The sequence below is a fragment of the Labrus mixtus genome, chromosome 4 (assembly GCF_963584025.1).
Source record: "Labrus mixtus chromosome 4, fLabMix1.1, whole genome shotgun sequence".
Classification (NCBI taxonomy): domain Eukaryota; kingdom Metazoa; phylum Chordata; class Actinopteri; order Labriformes; family Labridae; genus Labrus; species Labrus mixtus.
Window position 1 is genome coordinate 24,365,191 of NC_083615.1, and position 20,572 is coordinate 24,385,762.

At 41.1% G+C, this 20,572-nt stretch overlaps 2 protein-coding genes across 4 annotated transcripts; one reads left to right on the forward strand and one right to left on the reverse strand.

Annotated features, from left to right (window-relative positions):
* Window positions 1-1,066: 1,066 nt before the first annotated feature.
* phrf1 (PHD and ring finger domains 1) lies at window positions 1,067-13,528 on the forward strand. Of its 3 annotated transcripts, none has more exons than XM_061036560.1 (19): window positions 1,067-1,174; window positions 1,922-2,088; window positions 2,247-2,372; window positions 3,231-3,427; window positions 3,570-3,653; window positions 3,779-3,912; window positions 4,032-4,123; window positions 5,134-5,312; window positions 5,671-5,803; window positions 5,958-6,076; window positions 6,196-6,389; window positions 6,744-6,869; window positions 7,626-7,780; window positions 8,000-9,836; window positions 9,956-11,172; window positions 11,370-11,446; window positions 11,872-12,006; window positions 12,234-12,368; window positions 12,519-13,528. In XM_061036560.1, exons 2-19 carry the CDS (start codon window positions 2,001-2,003, stop codon window positions 12,681-12,683), a joined length of 5,193 nt encoding a protein of 1,730 aa, XP_060892543.1. In that variant the 5' UTR covers window positions 1,067-1,174; window positions 1,922-2,000; the 3' UTR covers window positions 12,684-13,528. The 3 variants fall into 3 exon arrangements, with proteins under 3 accessions (XP_060892543.1, XP_060892545.1, XP_060892544.1); XM_061036562.1 differs by having other exon boundaries at window positions 12,237-12,368; XM_061036561.1 differs by having other exon boundaries at window positions 1,095-1,174; window positions 1,935-2,088.
* An 807-nt stretch (window positions 13,529-14,335) lies between these two features.
* Window positions 14,336-19,359, reverse strand: irf7 (interferon regulatory factor 7). The gene is made up of 10 exons (XM_061036563.1): window positions 19,211-19,359; window positions 18,644-18,797; window positions 17,848-18,019; window positions 17,655-17,755; window positions 17,509-17,560; window positions 17,257-17,373; window positions 16,947-17,149; window positions 15,549-15,750; window positions 15,323-15,438; window positions 14,336-15,192 (listed from the first exon to the last, which is right to left on the reverse strand). The coding sequence occupies exons 1-10, from the start codon at window positions 19,342-19,344 to the stop codon at window positions 15,004-15,006; spliced, it is 1,440 nt and encodes a 479-aa protein (XP_060892546.1). The 5' UTR covers window positions 19,345-19,359; the 3' UTR covers window positions 14,336-15,003.
* Window positions 19,360-20,572: the final 1,213 nt, after the last annotated feature.

Here is a 20,572-nt window from a genome sequence, read left to right on the forward strand (position 1 = left end):
AAAACTTTATCTACAGCATGCTGCAAATAAAGCAGAATGATGTTAGTAATTTGTAAGTTACTGGAAGATAGTTTAATATAGCCTATCTACAGAGGAAGAAAAACAGACTTTAGAGAAAGCAGGGCCACTGTTTGAGAATTTTAGTGTAGAAAAAGAAAACATTGTTGGCTAGTAGGCTTATCTCTTTTGTTTGTGTTGTTGTGGGGTAGAGTCTGGAAGTGGAAATGTGTCGCATAATGACCTCTTTAGAAACCTAGTGAGTACAGTTTTAGCCTCAATGAGCCATTGTATATTGCTTCTCTCAATTCTGAAATGTCTGTAAACTAATAGATGAAGATCAATAGAAGACAATAATTTTGCCCTTTTCTCGTGGAAGTTGGGACATTCATTGTAAGATTTGAATGAGAGCAAGTTGAGAAATTGATCCTCATTTTTAGTCAGAACTACAATGTAGCTCATAACAGGCTTAATGGGGAGTATTTTACCTACATATTAGCCATATAAAACACAAGAATACAGCCTACACATAGGCCTAGGCTATATATTAATTTCTATTTTTTTCTTCTGCTTAAATAAAAAAAAAAACACTTTGTAAACCCTCGTTTTTAAAGGTGCTAAAGCCTATAAATAAAGTTATTATCATTATATTATTATGAGCTTGATTTCCTAATTGTTTATGATATTTAGCCTATTTATTTATTTGCCTTCTATGTTTTGTTTCCTTGACAAAGATTTCAATTATAAGGAAAATGAAAAGCTGGAACTCCCTACCATTTATAAAAATAATCAACCACAGGCAAAACACCTCACCTTATTATTTTTGTTACAGGCAGTAAATGAACCTATACTTACACACTTAATAGGCGAACTTGCCCATATTAATGGTAGTTAATGTATTTGTGATTTTCAGATGAACTGAACTTGTCTAATTCGATTTCTAGCTAGATTTGTTAAACAAGGGCGCTCAAGATGTAATTTATAAACCCTGTGTGTGTTGCACTTACTGAACTATGTACTGTAGTTTATAGAATAAAAAGGGTACTGTCTCTTTAAAAGTCACGATCGTTTGAGCACACTCGGCCATTTCCGTCGATAGCCAGCCGGTGGTGTCACTCAACAACTGTGGAGACTTCATATCACTCTTACTTACCAATACCTCGTATTACTTAATAGGGTATGTCTAATTGGTTGATTTTGCCACTCAATCTGGAATAGGATATTTTAGTTAAGGGGGCTAAATGGTAGTATTTTAAGCCCCACACACTGAGTGTTTGTAGGAGACCACGGAGGAGCTTGCAGCGGACGTTCGCTAAATGTTGCTATTCTGGGGTTAGCTAACACGCTCTACTAGCTAGCGCCATTTGTTCAGTAAGAACAGCGTGACATGCTTGTCCTGGGTACTTGTCAGTGCATCTTTATCCATGTTTTCTCTTCTCCATGAATGCAACATGTATTTTGTTTACAAAGCATGGTGGGAACATTATGCTCTCGACTTAGTTTCTTTGTTTACAAATGTAGCATTAGCATCGTCTGCAGGCTGCTGCTGACTGGCTAGGTTACACCTTCGTGCCTGTCAGTAAATGAGAATACTAGAAAGTCGTTTTATTGAGTTATTTCCTGTTATATTGCCATTCGTGGGTAGCAGAAAGACCTCGCTTTTCTTAATTTGACGTTTCACTGTTGCTACATCCAATAGACCAGGAGCCCATGCTTTCTGCTCAAAGACTTGCAGTTCCTTAAAGTTGGTTGAAAATCGTTTTCCTTATAAACATGAGTGCATTGGCTGCCTTTGATGTTGTAAATACACCACATTTTTAACAACTTATTAACACACCTTGGTTTTTTTTGTAATTTGACTTTTATCAACTCAAGCCTGTTTTATTCAGATCATATGTTATTTCATTGCTATCTGCCATTGTAGTCTATCTCCTTAGGTTTACGTGATAGAAGAGCTGTCAGAAAAAAACAAAACAATTCAGCTGTTGCTCTGATGGTCAGCCATGGATGAAGATGACAGCCAAGATGAGCTGATCAACCGCAGTACATCCCACAACAAAGGAAAAAGGGCTGCTTTGTGGGCCATCTCAGGTAGAGTGATTCAAATTGTTGTATATCGTAAGCAGCTCAACGAACAAGCATTTTTTCAAAACCATAACATGTTTTCTTAAGGAGTTAACCTGGAATTGGTCTTGAAAACATTAAAACGTCATGCATTGTGTGTATTTTGACATTGTTTTGCCTCCCAGATGACTCAGAGGACAATGAAGCGGAGTCTGATGAGGGAGAATCTGACAGTGGAGAGGAAGAAGAAGAGGAGGATAATCTAGATGGAGAGGACGATGAAGAGGAGGAGGAGGATGAAGAGGAAGAGGGTAAGAGTGACTTAATGTGCAACATATTTTTTTGTCAAAGATGGTAGTGGTTGCATGCCTCCTGTTTTTGTTTTGGCCAGATTTTTCTTTTTTTTTTCCTGATAAAGGTTCATGTATTTCCAAATTTGATTCTGTTTTTATTCAAGCCACACAATTTTAGAGTTTTTACACCTTAACCAAACTTAGTGTAGTGGCAATTTCTTCTTGTGTGTCATATAAAAATTGTCACTTGTGTCATAGGAGCTAACCTGTTCGTTCCTGATGCGTGTCCACTTAAATATACTCACAGATCCGTTGTTTCACTTGATTTCTTATTTTATTTGTAATTCCACTTGTTTCCAGAACAAATCCAAAATGAATATATCAAAACTCATAACAAAAGGTCACGATCAAAAAACATTTGCTGCGTGGCTCCTATACCTCCACCACAGTCCACAAACAAAACAATCTACTTTTTTCTTCCCACCACCTGTGCATCGCACCCAAATTAATTAACTCGGCCCCACCCATAACACAAAATACCTGCCAAAATATGCCCAAATAAATCCATTATTCACCATAAAGGTTTCCATGTCAAATCAAGTACTTCTCATAAATTAATACTTATTTCTAACAACACAAAAAATATACTCTATTAGCACAAACTTAAACCATACTTCTGAAACTAAAGTTATCATGATTAAAATGGCCTCTACACTTAGTTTTCCTGTAGAGTTGAGACAGGAAAAATAAGCTTCCATTACACTCAACTATGGTGTGACAAGATTTTAAAATGCTTGACTTTGTATTACTTTAACATGTTCTATTATTGTAGTATATGTAGAACATAAACAATACATTTTTACCTACTTTTATCAGATGACGAAGAGGAGGAAAATGCTAAGGCTGAGGGTGGAGCTTTCGGGGGAACCTCTGCAGACCTTGCAGAGTTGAGCTCCGATGAGGACGCAGATAAGTGTCCCATCTGCCTTAACTCCTTCAGCAGCCAGCCTGTTGCCACACCAGAGGACTGTGAGCATTACTTCTGCCTCGACTGCATCCTTGAGTGGGCGAAGGTGGGTCTGACTTCATGTACAGAAAACACTTCATCAGCTGTTTTCTTTTTAAAATTATTATCAGTCTTAGCCTTGAAAATGCATCTGGTGTTTTGGAACTTGAGTAGCTAATTTCCACTGTTTTTTTTTTTCCCCCTTTCAGAATGCAAACTCTTGTCCTGTAGACCGTATTGCCTTCAACAGCATCTACCTAAGAAAATGTTTTGGAGGCAAAGTGAAGAAAGTGGTAAGGGTTTTCACTCTTTGTTAGCACAACTTCTGGTACACTTATTAGCTCAGTTTACTTGATATGCACAAGTGATGTTTATGACCTATGTCTGATGTCGTTTTTGTGTTGATGGCTACAACAAGATCACCGTACAAAAGCCTGTGAAGGAAGGTCAGGAGGAAATCATAGATGTGGACCTGGAGCAGACCAACTGTGAGGTGTGTGGGAGCAGCGACAGAGAAGACCGCCTCTTGCTTTGTGACGGTTGCGATGCTGGGTGAGATTAATTCATATATCACTCAACTAGATAGCCCATTTATTGGTGTTAAAGTCAGTCTGAAAAGCTGTGACATTTCTTATCAACAGAGAGATTTATGAAGTCTGTTTGTTTCATAGGTATCACATGGAGTGTCTCACGCCACCTCTTGACTCCGTTCCTGTAGAGGAATGGTTCTGTCCTGAGTGTGTAGCCAACAACCGCAACTCAAGTAAGTCCTTAAAGTTATTTGCCTTCATATAAAACATCTATTAAAAGCCACCCTTTCTTCTTTCTTTTTTTTAAATACTTTATTTATAGCTGTTTTTTACAATACAGAGAAGAATAAACTATTTTTACCCACTCTATAAAGTTCCCTCCGAACCCGAATCGTTTTAATGTCTCAATCATATAAGGCCATTCAATCTGATCAAATGCCTTTTGGGCGTCAAGGGATATGATAGCAGCTTGTGTATCCTATGATGGCGCGGGGCTTGGCTCCCGTCAGGGGTCGCGGTTGCAGGGTCCGGTGCGCCCCGTCAATTATCACCGATGATTGGAAGTTGTCTTCTCCGAGAAGTTTCGGGATAAGGGCCTCGACGAACTCAGTTGGTTTACCTCCTTGTTCTTGTTCAGGTATGCCGATTATCTTAATGTTGTTGCGACCTGCCCTCGAGGTCGTCCACCTTGAGCTTGAGTGCGTTGTTTTCATCCTTGAGGCTGGAAAATGCCTTTTCTAAACTGCTTATGCGGCTATCCTGCTCCGACATCTGCTCCTCAATAGATTCAACCTTCTCTAGCATTTCGGCTTGACAGCTTTGTACCGCCTGAAGAGTCTGTTCCAGCTTATCGAACCTGTCCTTAATATGTTTCAGGATCTTATCCGAGACTTTCTCCCACATCAGCGGCAAATCATCGTGTCCTCGCTGGTAGCTTTGCTAAAAGAGACACCGCTAGCTTTAGCTGTAGCAGGTCGGCGTGAATCGACGTTTTCCGGCTTCTTAGGCATATTGACGCAAGAAAAAAAGTATACAAGTTGAACCTCAGTGTATCAGGGAAGTTCCTGAGGCTTTTTAAAGTTAAATAGACTAATATAGATTTTACAACTTGGCATGGAGGAGCTTCTGGAAACACGTCTACTCCATGCGCTGCTCGTAAGCGCCCCCCAAAAAGCCACCCTTTCTTCTAGATATGAAAGAATTGTTTAGGCTGAAGCCGTATGTTTTAATCTTCCTGACTCAGGGGGCTCAGCTGAAGAACTCAGTGAAACAGAGAGCCTTCCATCTTCCGCCGTTCCTACCACCAGTCGCTCCCAGTCCCGCGCTCCGGGTCCAACCAGAGCTATCGCCCGGACACAGCAGAGTGAGAGAGTCCGAGCTAATGTCAACCGACATCGCATCACACAGGCACGCACATCGCAGGTTTGGCATGAGGCGTGATGCTTCAGTCTTGGCTTATTATCAAACTCACTTTAACAACATATGTGCCAGGCTCAAATTTGTAGAAAAGTTTTATTGTTTTCCATAATTTGCAATTGTTTTAATGAACTAATAATTAACACTGTCACATTTATGTGATATTGAGTTGTGTAATGGGTTAAAACACCTCCGTGCGACTGACTGCACAGACTACCGCATGTGTTTTTCATTTTTCTTTTATCTGATTCTTGATTGAGATGTTTGTGTTTTGGAGCAATGCATGTGGTTGAGAGTACTGTTTGGACTTGAGACAAATAATGTTTTTAAAGCAGACTTTGGAGTAATGATTTTCTCTTACTAGCTGGCTCCCACATACATGATGCAGTCCACTTGGCTTGATGATACTATTAATGCTGTGGTGGCCGGGCTCAATACGGCTGTTTATATAAGGAACTTCGCACCTCGCATCCCATCCAGCCGCCGGCGCAAGACTGGTGAGCACGCTCACACAACATGAACAAGTACCGTTTGTAGCATGGGTTAGTGTAATCACAGAACAAACATAAACATGTTTTGTAGAAGAAGAAAAAAAAAACAGAGTCTTGAAGTCAAATTAGTTAATGTGATCATTTATGGTCAATTGAACAGTTAGGCGCAGAAGGACCAAGAAGACATCTTCCGCTAAGGGTAGAACAGGAAAAGCAGGAAGTACAGGAGTCAAGAGGAGGAGACGGAGAGTGAGAAGGACTAAATCCAGAAGAAAGCTGGTGAGTTCATGTTTAACATCAAACTTACAATTTACGTGATTTGGTTTTAAACTTCACACTGAACGTGTCTAACACTAAATGTTAACAAATAAATCATACGATATTTTTTCTCGTGCTAGGTGTTGAAAAAGTCAGCCAATGCTCGAAGTCGTATTGCTAATAATCTGGGAATTGTAAAGGACAAGAAAAGCTCTTCGCTGCCTACAGTGTACCGTCCATCAGAGCACACGCTCAGCAACATGCGCGCTGACATAGGTGCTGCATCCCTCTCTATCTACGGAGATCCATTTGACCTGGATCCGTTTGCAGATCGGTGAGAAGACCATTTTAAAAACTATGATTATTCATTGAAGTTTCTGATATTTTTAGCGGTTAATATGAATAGAGGTACATACTATGGGCCACCCATGCCATGGTCCAGGGGTCCTGACTCCTTGATCCAGTATGCACCACACATGGAGGTTTAGTTTTTGGTGGTCAAACAATCACTACCAATTTAAACGTTTGAATATTTAATATAGTTCATATTTATTTTGCTGTTTATATCAATCTATATACTCATATAAGTACATAGTACATGTGTGGATAATGTTTATTTTGCATGGATCTTTGCATTGACAGTGTTAATTATTAACTAAATTGTATCTTATGGTATTGCTTTGACCAGTGAGGAAGAAGAGCAGCAGCACGGCCGTGTGACATCGCTGTTGGAGGCCAAAAGACGAGGGATCTCTCGCTCTGCTCTTCGATCCCACCAGCCTGTAGCGCGACCAGTCACTGGAAGCCTTTCTCGGTAAGCATCAACATTTTTTCATGCAGGATTATTTATTTTCCATGTTAAACCTACCATCCTTTAACAATCCTAAAGGGACCAAGCATTTACTGCGGCATGCCTGAGAATGGCATGAACAATGTTATGACTTCTGTTTATAATGACATAAATTAAATATAGTTGTATTTAGGTCTCAACATATCAGGGATTTCTCTTCATTTCAGTAAAAATACATTTAAAAGCTTAATTTGCATGAATGTAAATATAAAATGTTGCTATTACACCTGAAATCCAGACGTCTGCAAACACTTGAGCTAATAACTACAGTGGAAGAGCTAATTAAAAATCTACTATTAATTTATCATCAACTAAAAACACTGCAAATGTGCACCATGTCACACATCATATCCAGTGTTTCCCCTACCATTATATTAGGGGAGTAAAAATGTTTTTTTTAATTTTTAAAGATTTGTTTTTGGGCTTCTTGTGCCTTTATTGTAGGGATAGGATAGTGGATAGAGTCCGTAATCAGGGAAAGAAGTCATTTAAGGATACCTTTCTGATAGAAAAGGGCAGCTGTCATGAAAAGTAACACATTTGTCGTGTCGGCGTGTCCCCCCACCCCCCCAACGCTGTAAACCTATCTAAGTTTTATTTGTCAAGTCTTATTATAGTGAGGTTTCTTAGTTGTCTCTTTTTTCATAGAGATGAAAACCAGGTAGATGATTACTCAAGAAATATTGTTTATCTAATGGAACGTTTGCTTTGCTATCCGAGGAGGGCTATAGAAGTCCCCCAATCAGGAGGTGTTGTGGAGGCGGCTCCCGTGCCTGACCTGCTGGGCAGCATTCTCACAGGACAGAGCATGCTCCTGATGGACAGCTCTGATGTTGTTATTAACCGAGATGGTTCCCTTAAATCTGCAAAGCCAAGTAAGTGTGTGTTGTTTCACCAATGAGATTTGATGACATGTTTTGTTAAAGCAGAGTACAACTGCTTTCTGGCACAACTTCAACAACTACCAAGGAGCATGGAGAGTGAAAGGCCTGAAGAGGTCAAAAAGCTCCAGCAACACTTGTAGTATGAAGATCAACTTTAAAGAATAACTTTTTTATTCCACCGTTTTAATAACTTTTTTGTGTGTGTTACAGTGATACCCTCTGCATCAAAGCCAGGTTGCAGCTCAGGTGACGCCAGCCCCCACATCAATCCAGTGATGTCACCCAACCAAGGAGATGCATGTCCGCCGCTCCACAACAACGGAGACCTACCAGGATCTTCACATAACCCCACAAGCAGACCTTTCTCCCAGAGCTCCTCTCGCTTACCCCACAACATGCCCCCCTCAGCTAGCCGCATCCAGCCCTCTCCCCATTCTGATTTACCACCCCGAGGTCATCCCAGTTTGCAGCCATCTCGACCAATCAGACCCACCCATTCTACTGATCATCGAGGAACAAATAGAGTAATAGACTCCACCCACCCCACCTTAGACTCCAGCTCCAAGAACAACCAGCCTAAAAAAACACCTATAAAGCCTATGTGGGTAGACGTCTCAGTTCTTCCTAGGATACCAAAAATAAAAAAGGAGAGCAGTGATGCCATATATTGCGGAACTAGTCCAGATGCTGGCAGTGGCAGTGATAAAAGTAGTAGTAGTAGGGAAAGTATTAGTAACTCTACTCCCAGACGTAATGTTTATGGCATGCCAGATACGGCCATGAACAGCCTGGCTGGGGACAAGGGAAGGCAGCAAAGTGTAGACCAGCAAAAGGGCAGAGCTGAAGGTCGACAGAGACCTGACGGAGCATCCTCATCATCTGCCTTCTCAAACTCATTCTCCTCTTCATCCTCCTCCACTGGGTTTCCTTCCAGCCAGTCACATTATTCATCCTCTTCAGCAGCTTCGTCATCCGTGAGTTTCCGCATTAACTCCAGCGGGAACTCCTGGCAGTCAAGGCGGCTCAGCGTGCCGTCATCCTCTTCCTCTACTGGAGGCGGCACGCAGGAACATAGGAGCAAAAAGGAAGATGACGTGAGGAAGAAACAGCTGCACAGGGATAAACAGATGCTCCTGGCAACACGGACACAGGTTAAAAAGGAACAAGACAGCGATACTATCTATGATCCCTTTGATCCCACGTTGTCAGACTCGAGCAGCTCAGACGATGAAGCTGAGCACTCCCAAAGCACCTCACGTGAGGTGAAAGCTCCTCGTTTAGGAAACAGGAAGAATTTAGTGCAAAACAAGCAGGACCTAGTTCGTGTGAAAACTGAAACACAGGAGATTGAGGTCTCTCCAGAAGAACCAAGGGGATCCAGAGCTCAGGAAAACACATCACAGGAGGTCAGATGCTCAGAGGTATTTGTAAAGACTGAAAAAGAATCAGGATTATTAGACCCTGAGCCTGAAACACTAACATTTCCTGACACTAATTTTAAGAAAGAGCCAGGGTTAGATGGGGAAGAAACTGGACATAGAGTAAACAGTACATGTTCAGCGATAGCAGGCAACCCTCCACCTGTTCATCACAGCGTTGTTCATATAAAGACCGAGAGAGTGACTGCAGAAGTGAATGAGGGGAGAGTTGAAAGGTCACACAATGCAGCCCCCAACTCTGAGAACAATGCCCCCGCATCCAGCTCTGCTCCCATCAAGAAGAAACTAAAGGCAGAAGTCAAAACAGAGTCAGAGTCCCCGTCAAGAGATTTGGGCCATAAGAAGAAAACCTCTCATGCATCAAAGGAGAGGCGCTCTAGCAGTTCAGACACAGAGAGAGGCAGGAGAGGAGACCATCACACGTCGAGTGCAGGAGGCCAGCATAAGGAAAAAGAGAAGAACAAGGACAGAAGTTCCAGGCGATCGAGGTCCAGAGAGAGGAGGAAGGCATGCTCAGCCTCAGAAAGCTCTCAGTCCAACTCCCCTGACAGGAACCGCATAAAGAGACAACGGTCTCGGTCACGATCAAAAGACAGGAGGCGATCCAGGTAAATATGCGATTCTCGGTTCCAATTTCCTGGTGTCATACATAACCATCTTGATTGACACTTTGATTCCTAAAAATGTTTCTTTAATTGAGGCTTTTTTCTATCATCTCTGATTTCAGGTCCGTCTCCAGCTCTAGCAGCAGAGAGCATTCAAGTAGAAAAAAACATAAACAAAGAAGCAACGAGAGGACTGATGGCAGAGAGAGAGAACCTGAGAAAAGAAGACCGCCTAAAGACAAGAGACATGCTCGATCTCGCTCGACATCTCTCTCTAGATCACCTTCCAGATCGAGATCAAAGGACCGTAAACGTGGTCGTTCTCGCTCAAAATCACGGTCAAAGTCACGGTCGAGATCCAGATCCAAGGAAAGGAGAAAAGACCACACTCGACCTCAACAGTCGTCGCTCCCCTCTAAAGACAAGCAAGAGTCGAGGTCCAAAGACAAGAGGAGACGAAGGTCTAGGTCCAGCTCCAGAGAGAGAAGACAAGACCAAGGCTCATCATCCAAGAGTTCACAGACAACGTCTGGGTCGAGTGCTTCATCCACTAAAGACACAAAACCATTAAAGAAAAAGGAGAAGGATATCACTGGAAGCTCCCTCAAGGTGGAGAAAGCTACTTCTGTGAAAAAAGAGGACACTCCTATCTGCACTGCTGTCTCTGAAGTGACAAAGCAAGGCAAAGACCTCAAAACAGAGAGCCAGGCTACAACAGCAGAAACGTTTAAGGAGTTTAAAGTTGGAAAAGAAATTAAGAAAGAAAAACAACCATGTCTGGATATGTTTGAAGATACTCCTATTATTAAACCAATTAAAGAAGAAGTAACTGACACCCTTGTTTGGGAAGGAACACATGAGGAAGGGAACAAAGAAGAACCAGTTAAGACTGAGAGATGTGAAATGCTAATAATTAAATCTGAGCCAAGCTCCCCAGAATTATGCGCCTTACCCTCTGTCACCTCGTTGTCATCACTCACAACACCTGTGAAATCAGACAGCCTTCAGGATTCAGTCCCTCAGTCTCACCACGAGGCTTCTGCTGATCAACCAAACACTGTCGAGTCGACGCTCTCCGTGAAGCAGGAAGTTCTGCAACCCTCCGACTCAGATGATGATTTTAATGTGGATGTGATGCTAGACAACCTGGACTATGTAAAGTCAGAGCCCACTGGGGGAAGTGGTGCAACCATCAAACAGGAGAAGGACACAGAGGGGGGAAAGAATGAAGGAGAGCAGGTGTCGTCTTTACTAGGAGCTAAATCAAAGACTCATGTGAAGAGGGTTACATGGAATATACAGGAGCCTGAGGGGCCGCAGCCAGAGAAATCGTCAAGCAGTAAGTGTTGCTACTACTTTTTTTACCTCATAGGTTTCACTTTGCGGCTCAGATAACTTGATAACTTCCTGCTAACCGATCCGGCTAACCTTAAAAGTGATGTAAAGAATTATGATATAGAAAGGGACCATTACCCAGTGTGTTTTGTATCTGTATCTGTCTCTCAATTAAAAAAGTTAATTTTTCTTTTCTCACAGAACTGGCTCTTTATAAACTGAGGCTGAAGCAGGAAGGACTTCGCAGACCTTCCTCGACATCCCAATCAACCAGTCAGGTAGGAGAGCATTCCTTGTCACTTGAGATTTAACCTTTGTTACTTTTAGAAATGTGTCTAAAATGTCATGTGACAAAAAGGCCAGAGGGTGGCAGTGTTTATCTAAAAGAAGCACATGTGTTTGACTGAGTAGAATGACATGGTTAAAACGAAAACTGATACTGGAGCATTTTCAGGTGAATCGAAACTAAAAGCCATTCTGGGGAAATAACAGTTGTTGACTCCACATTTAATGTCAAAATATTTTCATAGATGACTCCTTATCTTATTGCTGAGGGTTATAAAATATTTAAGTCTCCATAGGCTTCAAAACTAATTTAAAAGTACAAGAATTATAACAAAAAATGTATCTTTTATTCCTAGTGGATTCTTTTAGAGTTGTCATGATCTTGTCATCCATTTATACGCTCCTTTGACTTTCTAAGGATATCACTGGAAATGTGAGTGACACCTCCAGAAAGGGTGCTCGCTCCTCTAGATCTGATGCTGCAAAACCAGAGGGGTTACCAACCACTGGACAAGTAGAGTCAGAGGAAGGGGATACATTGAACAAAGACAAGGTAAATATCACTTTTGGATGTTTGGAATCAATAAGTATTATGTCATCATCCGACGCAGTTTTGACAGATTGCTGTTCATCATCAGTCTGGTTTTAGCTCAGGATTTCTGCCTCTTAAAAGGACGTTCTTTCTTACCACTGTAACTTTGTTAAATGTTGCTTTTTGCACATTTTGTCCTGCTCCATCTTCTTCAAGAGTACTTTTGACATTTAATTCAAATCTACCAGCAGTACTACCTGAAGAAGCTTCACATGCAGGAGAGAGCTATAGAGGAGGTGAAGCTAGCCATTAAACCTTTCTACCAGAGGAGAGACATCAACAAGGAGGAATACAAAGAGATTCTGCGCAAAGCCGTCCAGAAGGTGGGCTATAGATTTTGTTATCATACTAAAAAGATATGTCAACCAACAACTTTCTAAAATTGTTTATTTTTTGAGAGATACTTTCAGATCATCTCTTCCATAATTTTTTTGAGAAATGATTTGTGATCATTTTGTGTTCCTGGTCATCAGGTGTGCCACAGCAAGAGCGGAGAGATCAACCCAGTCAAGGTGGGAAATCTAGTCAAGGCATATGTGGACAAATACAAACATGCCAGAAAACACAAGAGAGGAGAGGACACAGGGAGGGAGCAGGAGGCTCAGACTGAGGGCATGAAAACCTCTGACAGCCCCTGAAAGAGAGAGGTTTGAACTACAAGCAGGACAGCCACACATGAACAACACTCATTCATATATTTAGGTATGTTTTACAACTGAACTAACTAAGATTTGCTCACCGCTTCAAGATGGAATGTTAATATTTTCATCTCAGCTAAATCTTGAGGACAAGTTCTTTATGCTGAATCGTTAAACAGCACCCGTTGGTGTCTCAAGATTTTTGGTGTAGTGCAGCTCATACAAACCAGTAGGAGACTTTGAGGTTTTGCCTTAAAGAGGCAACTCTGAGACTCTTCCATGGAGCTGGAAATCAGGTAGCTTTCTCCACAGGTGTTTTTCTATGACTGTTTTTGTTTTGTGGGAGGGGGTATTTATCAGTGTCAAAACTCATTTAAATGGTTGAGAAGTGGTGTAAGTATGCAGAGTATGCATATTTGAGGCAAAAGACACAGTTATGCAATTTTGTAGAAAATGAATCCGAGTAATACAGAAACAATTTTAGAGTTGGTTGTAAATACTAGATTTGATATCCTCTCTTATGTTCCTCTCTTGTGCTGCCTGTTGCGATTGGCTGGTTATATAAATGGAAACTCCAGTAGAATAGATGTATGTTATATAAATGAAAGCCTCTGTGATCTGTCTCCTACATGGCTCTGTAGTGTGTAATCAGTCATTGAATCACTTTTTCTTAAAAAAACAGCCTCTTCCGTTCAAAAAAACGTATTCTTAAGTTCTCATTAGTGAAGCTTTTTTTGACCCATGACTGAAGTGTATGAAACAAGTTTTAAAGAACAAGGAAATATTTTGTTTTTGTGTCAAACGCGTCAAAATAATATGAATAAAAAGAGGCATCATTTCTCTGAGGAAGTGAGATGTCATTTTTATTTACGGGCATTCTGTTTTCAAACAATCAAGACCATCATGCCATGATGGAGTATTTAGATTTTAGTGTACTGCAGACTTTATGTCTTAATGGTTTAGTTGCACAACCTCTTATTTTGAAAAAGTATTCATGTCTAGATTTAGTCACTTTCAAAACCTGGTGCTCTCATGTCCAAAACCATTTTAAATAAAGCAGTTTTCTGATTTTCTTACTCAATGTTTGATAAGTATTCAGCTAATTTAATCTACAGAATTTCATATTTTTTAAGGATTAATTCAAAGAACATATAAAGAGAAAAACAAAATAAAACCTCTTGTCGTCCGCTGCATTTTCTAATGCAGGTTTGATAGTAAACACATGCCTAAAGATGGGAATCATTTCATGACCCCGGAGGTTTCTGTAGAATCTATTCATGAATATGTTGCATGTTTAGCCTGACACTTACTCTCGGTGATATCCATTACTACTTTGGATTACTTTCTTCCCCAGTAATGCTCATGAAAACCACTTTAAAGGGTTTAAAGCTCATAGTGCTATCTTCCCTCATTCACTGCATACGTCTTCATTTTCAGACTGATCGCTTAAAAACTGTAAAGACACTCTTCTTGGTTATTGTGTTTAATTTTCAGGGATTTTATTTTAATAAAAAAAAAAAAAACATGCTTGTCTTCATTTCTCAAGTTTTTCATGGCTCAACCTCAGCTTCCGGAGATGTCAAAAGAAGTTCCCTTTTCAAAGTGAAGTGATTTTACTTGAACTGGCCGTAAGAAAGCGGTCGACTACACCCTCAAGCTTTTGTAAAAGGATTTATTAAAAGATCTCTCAGCATTTACAAGTCATACATTTCATCACAGACGTAAAAGAACTGAGACTTGATTCAACAATAAACAATGCACGTAACATCTTAACAGCTAGATCTTCAGCATCAAAAAAAAAAAGTGCAAGATGATGAGAATGTTTCAAACAAGTAGGGAAGTGCAACAGTTCACCAGAGACACTGGGTGTCATGACACATACAAAACACATCATTTCATTCTTTATCTTCATTTTACGAGCTTATAAATATCTAATCAGATGTCTAAAACAACACTTTAAATTAGGAGCTGATTTGACGTTTACAGTAGTCATTTAAGAGTTCATTTTAAGTCATGTAACAGTAATATAGCTAAGGAGTTCATATCTGCTGATGTAGTGATAAAATTGTCAGTTTTGTGCTGATATGATAATGACAACATGAAGTCAACAGGCTGGAATGCAAAGCAGGAAGATGAGGTGACAGATGATAAATACTGGCTTATGATTAAATACCCAATTCAATGTTAAGACTATGACACATTAAACAAGCTAGCAGTTTTGTTCATTTGTATTCAATCAAATGAAAAGTAAGCTGTAACATGGTGTGGTCCTGTATGTAGTAGAATTAGACCCTGTTGGAGGTGGATGAGAGAGAAACCTTCAGATCGTAGGAAGAAAAGGAGTGACTGCCTGCGCTGGCTCTTCAGCTGTTGGTACACCGAAGACGGTGTGAATGAGATCCAAGAGGCTGTTGTGTGAGATCTGGAGGCTAACGTTGGCGCTGTGGAGAGACGAAGCGCCCTCCATCTGGGCCATCTCGTGAAAGTATCGACATATCAGAGGGACCACCTATAGGCGCACATAGAGACATTCAAAACAATTAAAACCTCAATACTTAAGGAAGTTATAATGAATACTGCGTGCATGTTCAAAAGGAAGCTCAGAAAGAAAAGAAAAACGAAGCAGAAAGGAGTGTAACCTTTACTACGATGAGTTTCTTCTCTAGAGGTTTTCCATCCGGGAACTTCTCTCCAAAGCACATGTTGATGGTGTATTCAGGAGAGCTGCCGTTGTTCTCTTTAAACTGCTTCAATTCTGAAACAGATCAAGGTGGGCTCACTTATTTCACAATGCCGACTTCATGCTAGCTTTAAGTCAAATGCAACAGTAGTAATACAAGATGTATTTTCTATTGCTGTTCATACCATTCACATATTTCTCAAAGCTGAGGAGCTCCACCATGGTGTTCTGGGAGATCTTCCTGGGGTCTGGGTGAGCCACACTGGGGTCACTGGTGCTGGCAAACACATGACACCTATCCTGTCTGTAGGCATAGATACCAGTGTCCTGCACCTCCAGGAGGAGACCTTTCTGGATGTTGTTCAGGATGCGGTTGGTGTATTCAATCTAGTGTAAAGAGAAAAGTCATTAACAAAATGTTCATGTAAAAAAAGAAAAGCTTTGTCATTTTAGCATGTTGAGTTTTATATACACACAAGGAGGCTTTACCCACTGATTCTGATTCTCAGCATTTTCTAGCAGTTTGTTGTTTATGTTGTAATCAATTGTTTTTTGGTGCAACCACTTTTTATTTCCTCTCTACTTCAGTCGGAGACCTTCTTCTGATAGACTTATTACAGAGGGATCACAGGCAGAGATGGAAGGAGCCACAGAAAGCCCTGAAGTGTTAAGGTACCGTGTAGACTTCCTGTGATGGATTTCTTATTGAAAACCGGTTCACATTGTCGAGTCTCAGCAGCACTTGCAGAAACATAAATTCCGTTCTCTGTATCCGAGCTGATCAAAGCTCTTTGTGGAAGAGAAAATCCCAAATTTCTTTCAGCTCTCCTTTAAAGCCGAAGAGTGTGATGTATTTAAATATCATGTGCATATCTGTAACGTGATTGTTCTCAGCATGTGAGTGTTGCAAAGCAGTTTCATGCCAATGGTTTTACATTATTCCACTGATCCAAGAAAAGCGATAATGTGCTGACAAAGGCCAGGGAGAGACCGACTGCCAGAAAATGTCGATTTAAATTACATTAAAAGAAAGGCCGTTAATGTACTTTAAATGAAATTACATTTAATTGTTTGATTATATCGAAAGGCGCTTTCGAGGGTGCCGGTGGGACAGTGGTTTGTGAGTGCGCCCCATGTACGGAGGTTGTAGTCCTCCTAGCGGGGGGACCCTGGTTTGAATCGACCCGTGACTCCTTTCCCGCACATCATTCCCCACTCTCTCTCTCCCTGATATCAGACTCTGTCCACTGTCCTATCTCTCCAATAAAGGCACAAATAGCCCAAAAATAAAAAGTAAAAAAAGGTGTTTTCTGACCCCAGGAACTTTTTCAAAGTTCTATGAACTGTTGAAACCCTCCCCCTTTTATTGATTCTGCATCGCAGGAACTATATTTAAGTTCCTAGAACCCAGTTTAAAGTAACCTTTTTAGTTCCTGCTTCAGAGTAGGTTCTCTCTCTGCACAATGCCAACAAAAAAAGTCCCCTTGGCGTGTGGTTCTCAGGGAACGACCTAGAAGATAGCTCTAGGTAGTTTTTTTTTCATGAAGTCAGTTTCACATTTTATCACTGATGTTCTTATTCACCTGCTTTTGGTCCAGCAGACCCTCGGTGGAGGGAAAGCAGAGATGATAGGCGTTGAACTCAGGGGCTTCATGATGGTAGTGGAGCTGGAGACGAGCAGTGTTCAATGTAACCTTTAGCATCTCTTTCTTCCTGTAGTGGATGGAGATCTCAAGGTCGTAAATAGTCGGCTGAACAGGAGGACTGAGAGTCGATGGAATGTTTACTGTAAGAGGAAATAAAAAGGGCGAAAAAAGACAGTTTCTTTATAGAAAATCAGAGCAGCATTACATCTCATTAAAAATAAGTTTAATCTCATTTGGCTGAACGTACCCTCGTAGTAAGATGGCTGATCTGGTATATGCTGTTGGATGTTCTCAGCCACTACAGGATAGCTTTCAACCACAGGTAGATTCGGCTGGCCATAGTTCTCTGCCCAGGGTTGCTCCTCTGTTAAAGACAATAAAAATGAGATTAAACAACAACTAACCTCGATTATTGCCCATGTCAAATCACAAACAGGTGGAGAGGACATAATAAACTGATATCATACGCAGTATTTCATTTTCTCAGGAGACTCTGTACCTTGCGGATGGTTGCCAAGATCCAAGGCCACCAAACTGTTCAGTAGATTAAGCTGATTAGGCAAGAACACAGAAATAGAAGTTAGGGATTTAATACGTAAGAGGAAACATTACAGAGAAAACCTTTTGTGATCTGCAATTGGGCACCTCGTTTCCTGATGGAAAGCACTGTATGGGAGAGCTTTGGATATCCACAGACATGTCCAAATCCTCCTGGGAGTCTTGTGCCAGCAAGCTTGCATAGTTGTCTGCCAAAAACAAAACAGACCCACATTAAATTACTTTCAAACGTAAAATTGTTCCAAAGTCAAAAGCTTGGATAAGATAACCACTGTCTTACACTCAGTGTTGATAATCTCGTAGATTTTATGAGGGTCGTCAGAATTCTTGGAGTTATCTTTGACCATCTTGAAGCGCACAGAGAGGTTGTTCAGAGCGCACCGGAAGTTGGTTTTCCACCTGGCCTTGTCGGTGGGGAACTCGTTGATTTTCCCACTGGCGACTGCCCAAGCCTGCCAAAGAACACAGAGACGGATTCAAATGGGATGACTCCCTGCGTTAGCTTGCATTTAACTTTCCATTCATGAGAGACTCTCAGAGTTAAACTTCTCTTTGTTTCAGATGGAAATATTGCACATTTAACTTCACTGCATTTATCTAGCAGCAGAAGTTACGATACAGGGGGGAAGTAGGCCAACTTAATGAAATGTCATGACAGGCTCCACATTCTTTTTCGACAACAACCTCACACTTACTGCATCCACCATTTAAAAGGAAACACTGCAATCAACATGCAAACAAAAGGCAGACTACAAATCTGCGGTACCCTGTGGTATTGCTACTTTGCCTCTACTTTGACTGGATCAAAGTGGAAGTGCCACCACTGATGTTGGTATGCTGTAATACCCGCTGGCAGCACAACACCACTCAGTGATTAAAGGGAGGACTTCCTAATAAACTGGTGTTATTAATTACACAGGCGGCCTATGATTGTTTGAGGAATAGTAGTATATCTTAATTCTTTGCAAAACCTAAGTTACTACTACTGTGTCAGGAACATTAAAAAAAGCCATCAACACTTTGTCTAATCTCACAGTATCAGATAAAAGAAGTTTGATAAAGGATGTTGTACCTACCCGGAATATTTTACTGTCCTCATCGTTGCAGTCCTTCCTAGAGTTGTGCTTCCAGGGGACTCTGAACTTGTTTTCACCCACATAGCGCAGGCCTGCATACTGGTCTGTCCCCACCTGCTGGATGAGCCAGCTGGCAAACTGAGGCTTGGGAGGGCTGAGAGGAAACATGACAGTGTTGTTCTTTCATGAAACATCTCATAATGGGAGAGAGGAAGTAGAGACAAGCACTTGAACCGCACAAACACAGACACAGCCAAGTGTTTTCTTCTTCTTCTTCTATTACTGTACACTGACAATAAAAAAAAAAGGAGAAAATCTGGTCTCCAAGCAGCTTTTTAATCAATGCAACCCTCAACACAGTCAGGCAGAATAGTTTGCAGCAACATGCACACTTTACAAGACAAATTCAGAACTTAATATGAAATCATTTGACTACATTTATAAACAAAGTTTCACAAGGAACTAAATCGTTCACACTTTGAGTACTCCACTCATGACAAAACAAATACTCATCATGTTGTGCTAACAGAGGATAAGAGAATAAGATGAGGATGTGTACTTCCTTACCTTTGCATGTCTCTGCAGAGGTGTTGCTCTCTATTGAGCTGTTGATCTGAATGCTCAGAGCTCTCCGGCTGCAATTTTACCTCCCAAACAGCCGTGACACCATGTGAGGTCATAGTCTCCTCCCCCCTCCCCATCCCCCGCCGTGGGAGGGTGCAGCTCCTTGTGGCATTTCCGACGTACGAGGGGGGTGAGCTTGATTCGTGAACGATCAAAACGTTATCGCCTCACACAGAGCATGAAATACAAGACGGGCCCGTTCACGGTAAAGATATCGAAGACACCCTCCTCTGCAGACCGGAAGCAAGAGGAGGTCTGTCAGGCAAAGTGGAATTTTTCTCTTATCTGATAAACTGGAGAAAGTGAAAGAAGGCCTAGCGATACTGTTGCACCTTTTTTTTCCGGTTGCATCATCGCATCTTCTGCGTTTCATCATCCACTCCCAAAACCACGTCATTGATGTTGTGTTTACTGGGAGTCGGAGACATTGTGCGATAATGTTACGTTTCCCGTACACTTCATAGGACCTGACTAAACTAGGCCTATGTATTGTGTTGTTTTCTAGAGTAATGTAAAGCCTAGTGTAGACTGTATGTTTGTATTTTCATCAACAAGTTGAACCTCTACATAGAGCTACGTAATCCTGGCTAAATATTTAATGATTCTATATTTAACATGAGAAGGCTCAAGTGACATGTCTTTGCATGCAGTAGCCTACAAAACGATGCATCAGACTTTGAAACACTGGTGCATCCAAAAACATTGCGGGGCCTGCATTTTTTTCTTCACAAACAACAGGCACCAAATACTTACAGACTAAGATTTATATTCAAGTGCACATTAAACTCCTTTGCATCACTTGCCAAGTCAGCAAGTGATACAAAGCATACTCAGTGTCCCTTTGTGATCATAAACCTGAAACTATATTTGGGGGCAGCTGTGGCTCACAGGTAGAGAGGGTCATCCTCTATTTTGAACACCATCTTTCACCCCTCCGACTGTCTACATGTCCAAGTATCCTCACAAAAGACGCTCAGTCCCACATTGCCCCCAGCGACATAGCCTACACTGTATTAGAATGTTACAAGGCTTAGCTGCCTTGAATGGCACATAGTGTGTGAAAAGATGAATCCTGACACACTGTGTAAAGCGTCTTGAGTGGTTGGAAGTGCAGTCCATTTTAACAAACTTTGTTATAGCACATCACAGATCATTTTATTATAATACAAGACATTTTAAAATGAACATGTATCAAGTTGTTGTTTTTTTCTATACAGATGATACTAGTGGGTTAGCTTTGGGGCATTTAGCTGATACAAAAGGAGCTCCACCTGTTCTGTGTGTGTTTTTACAAAGGTATTGCTC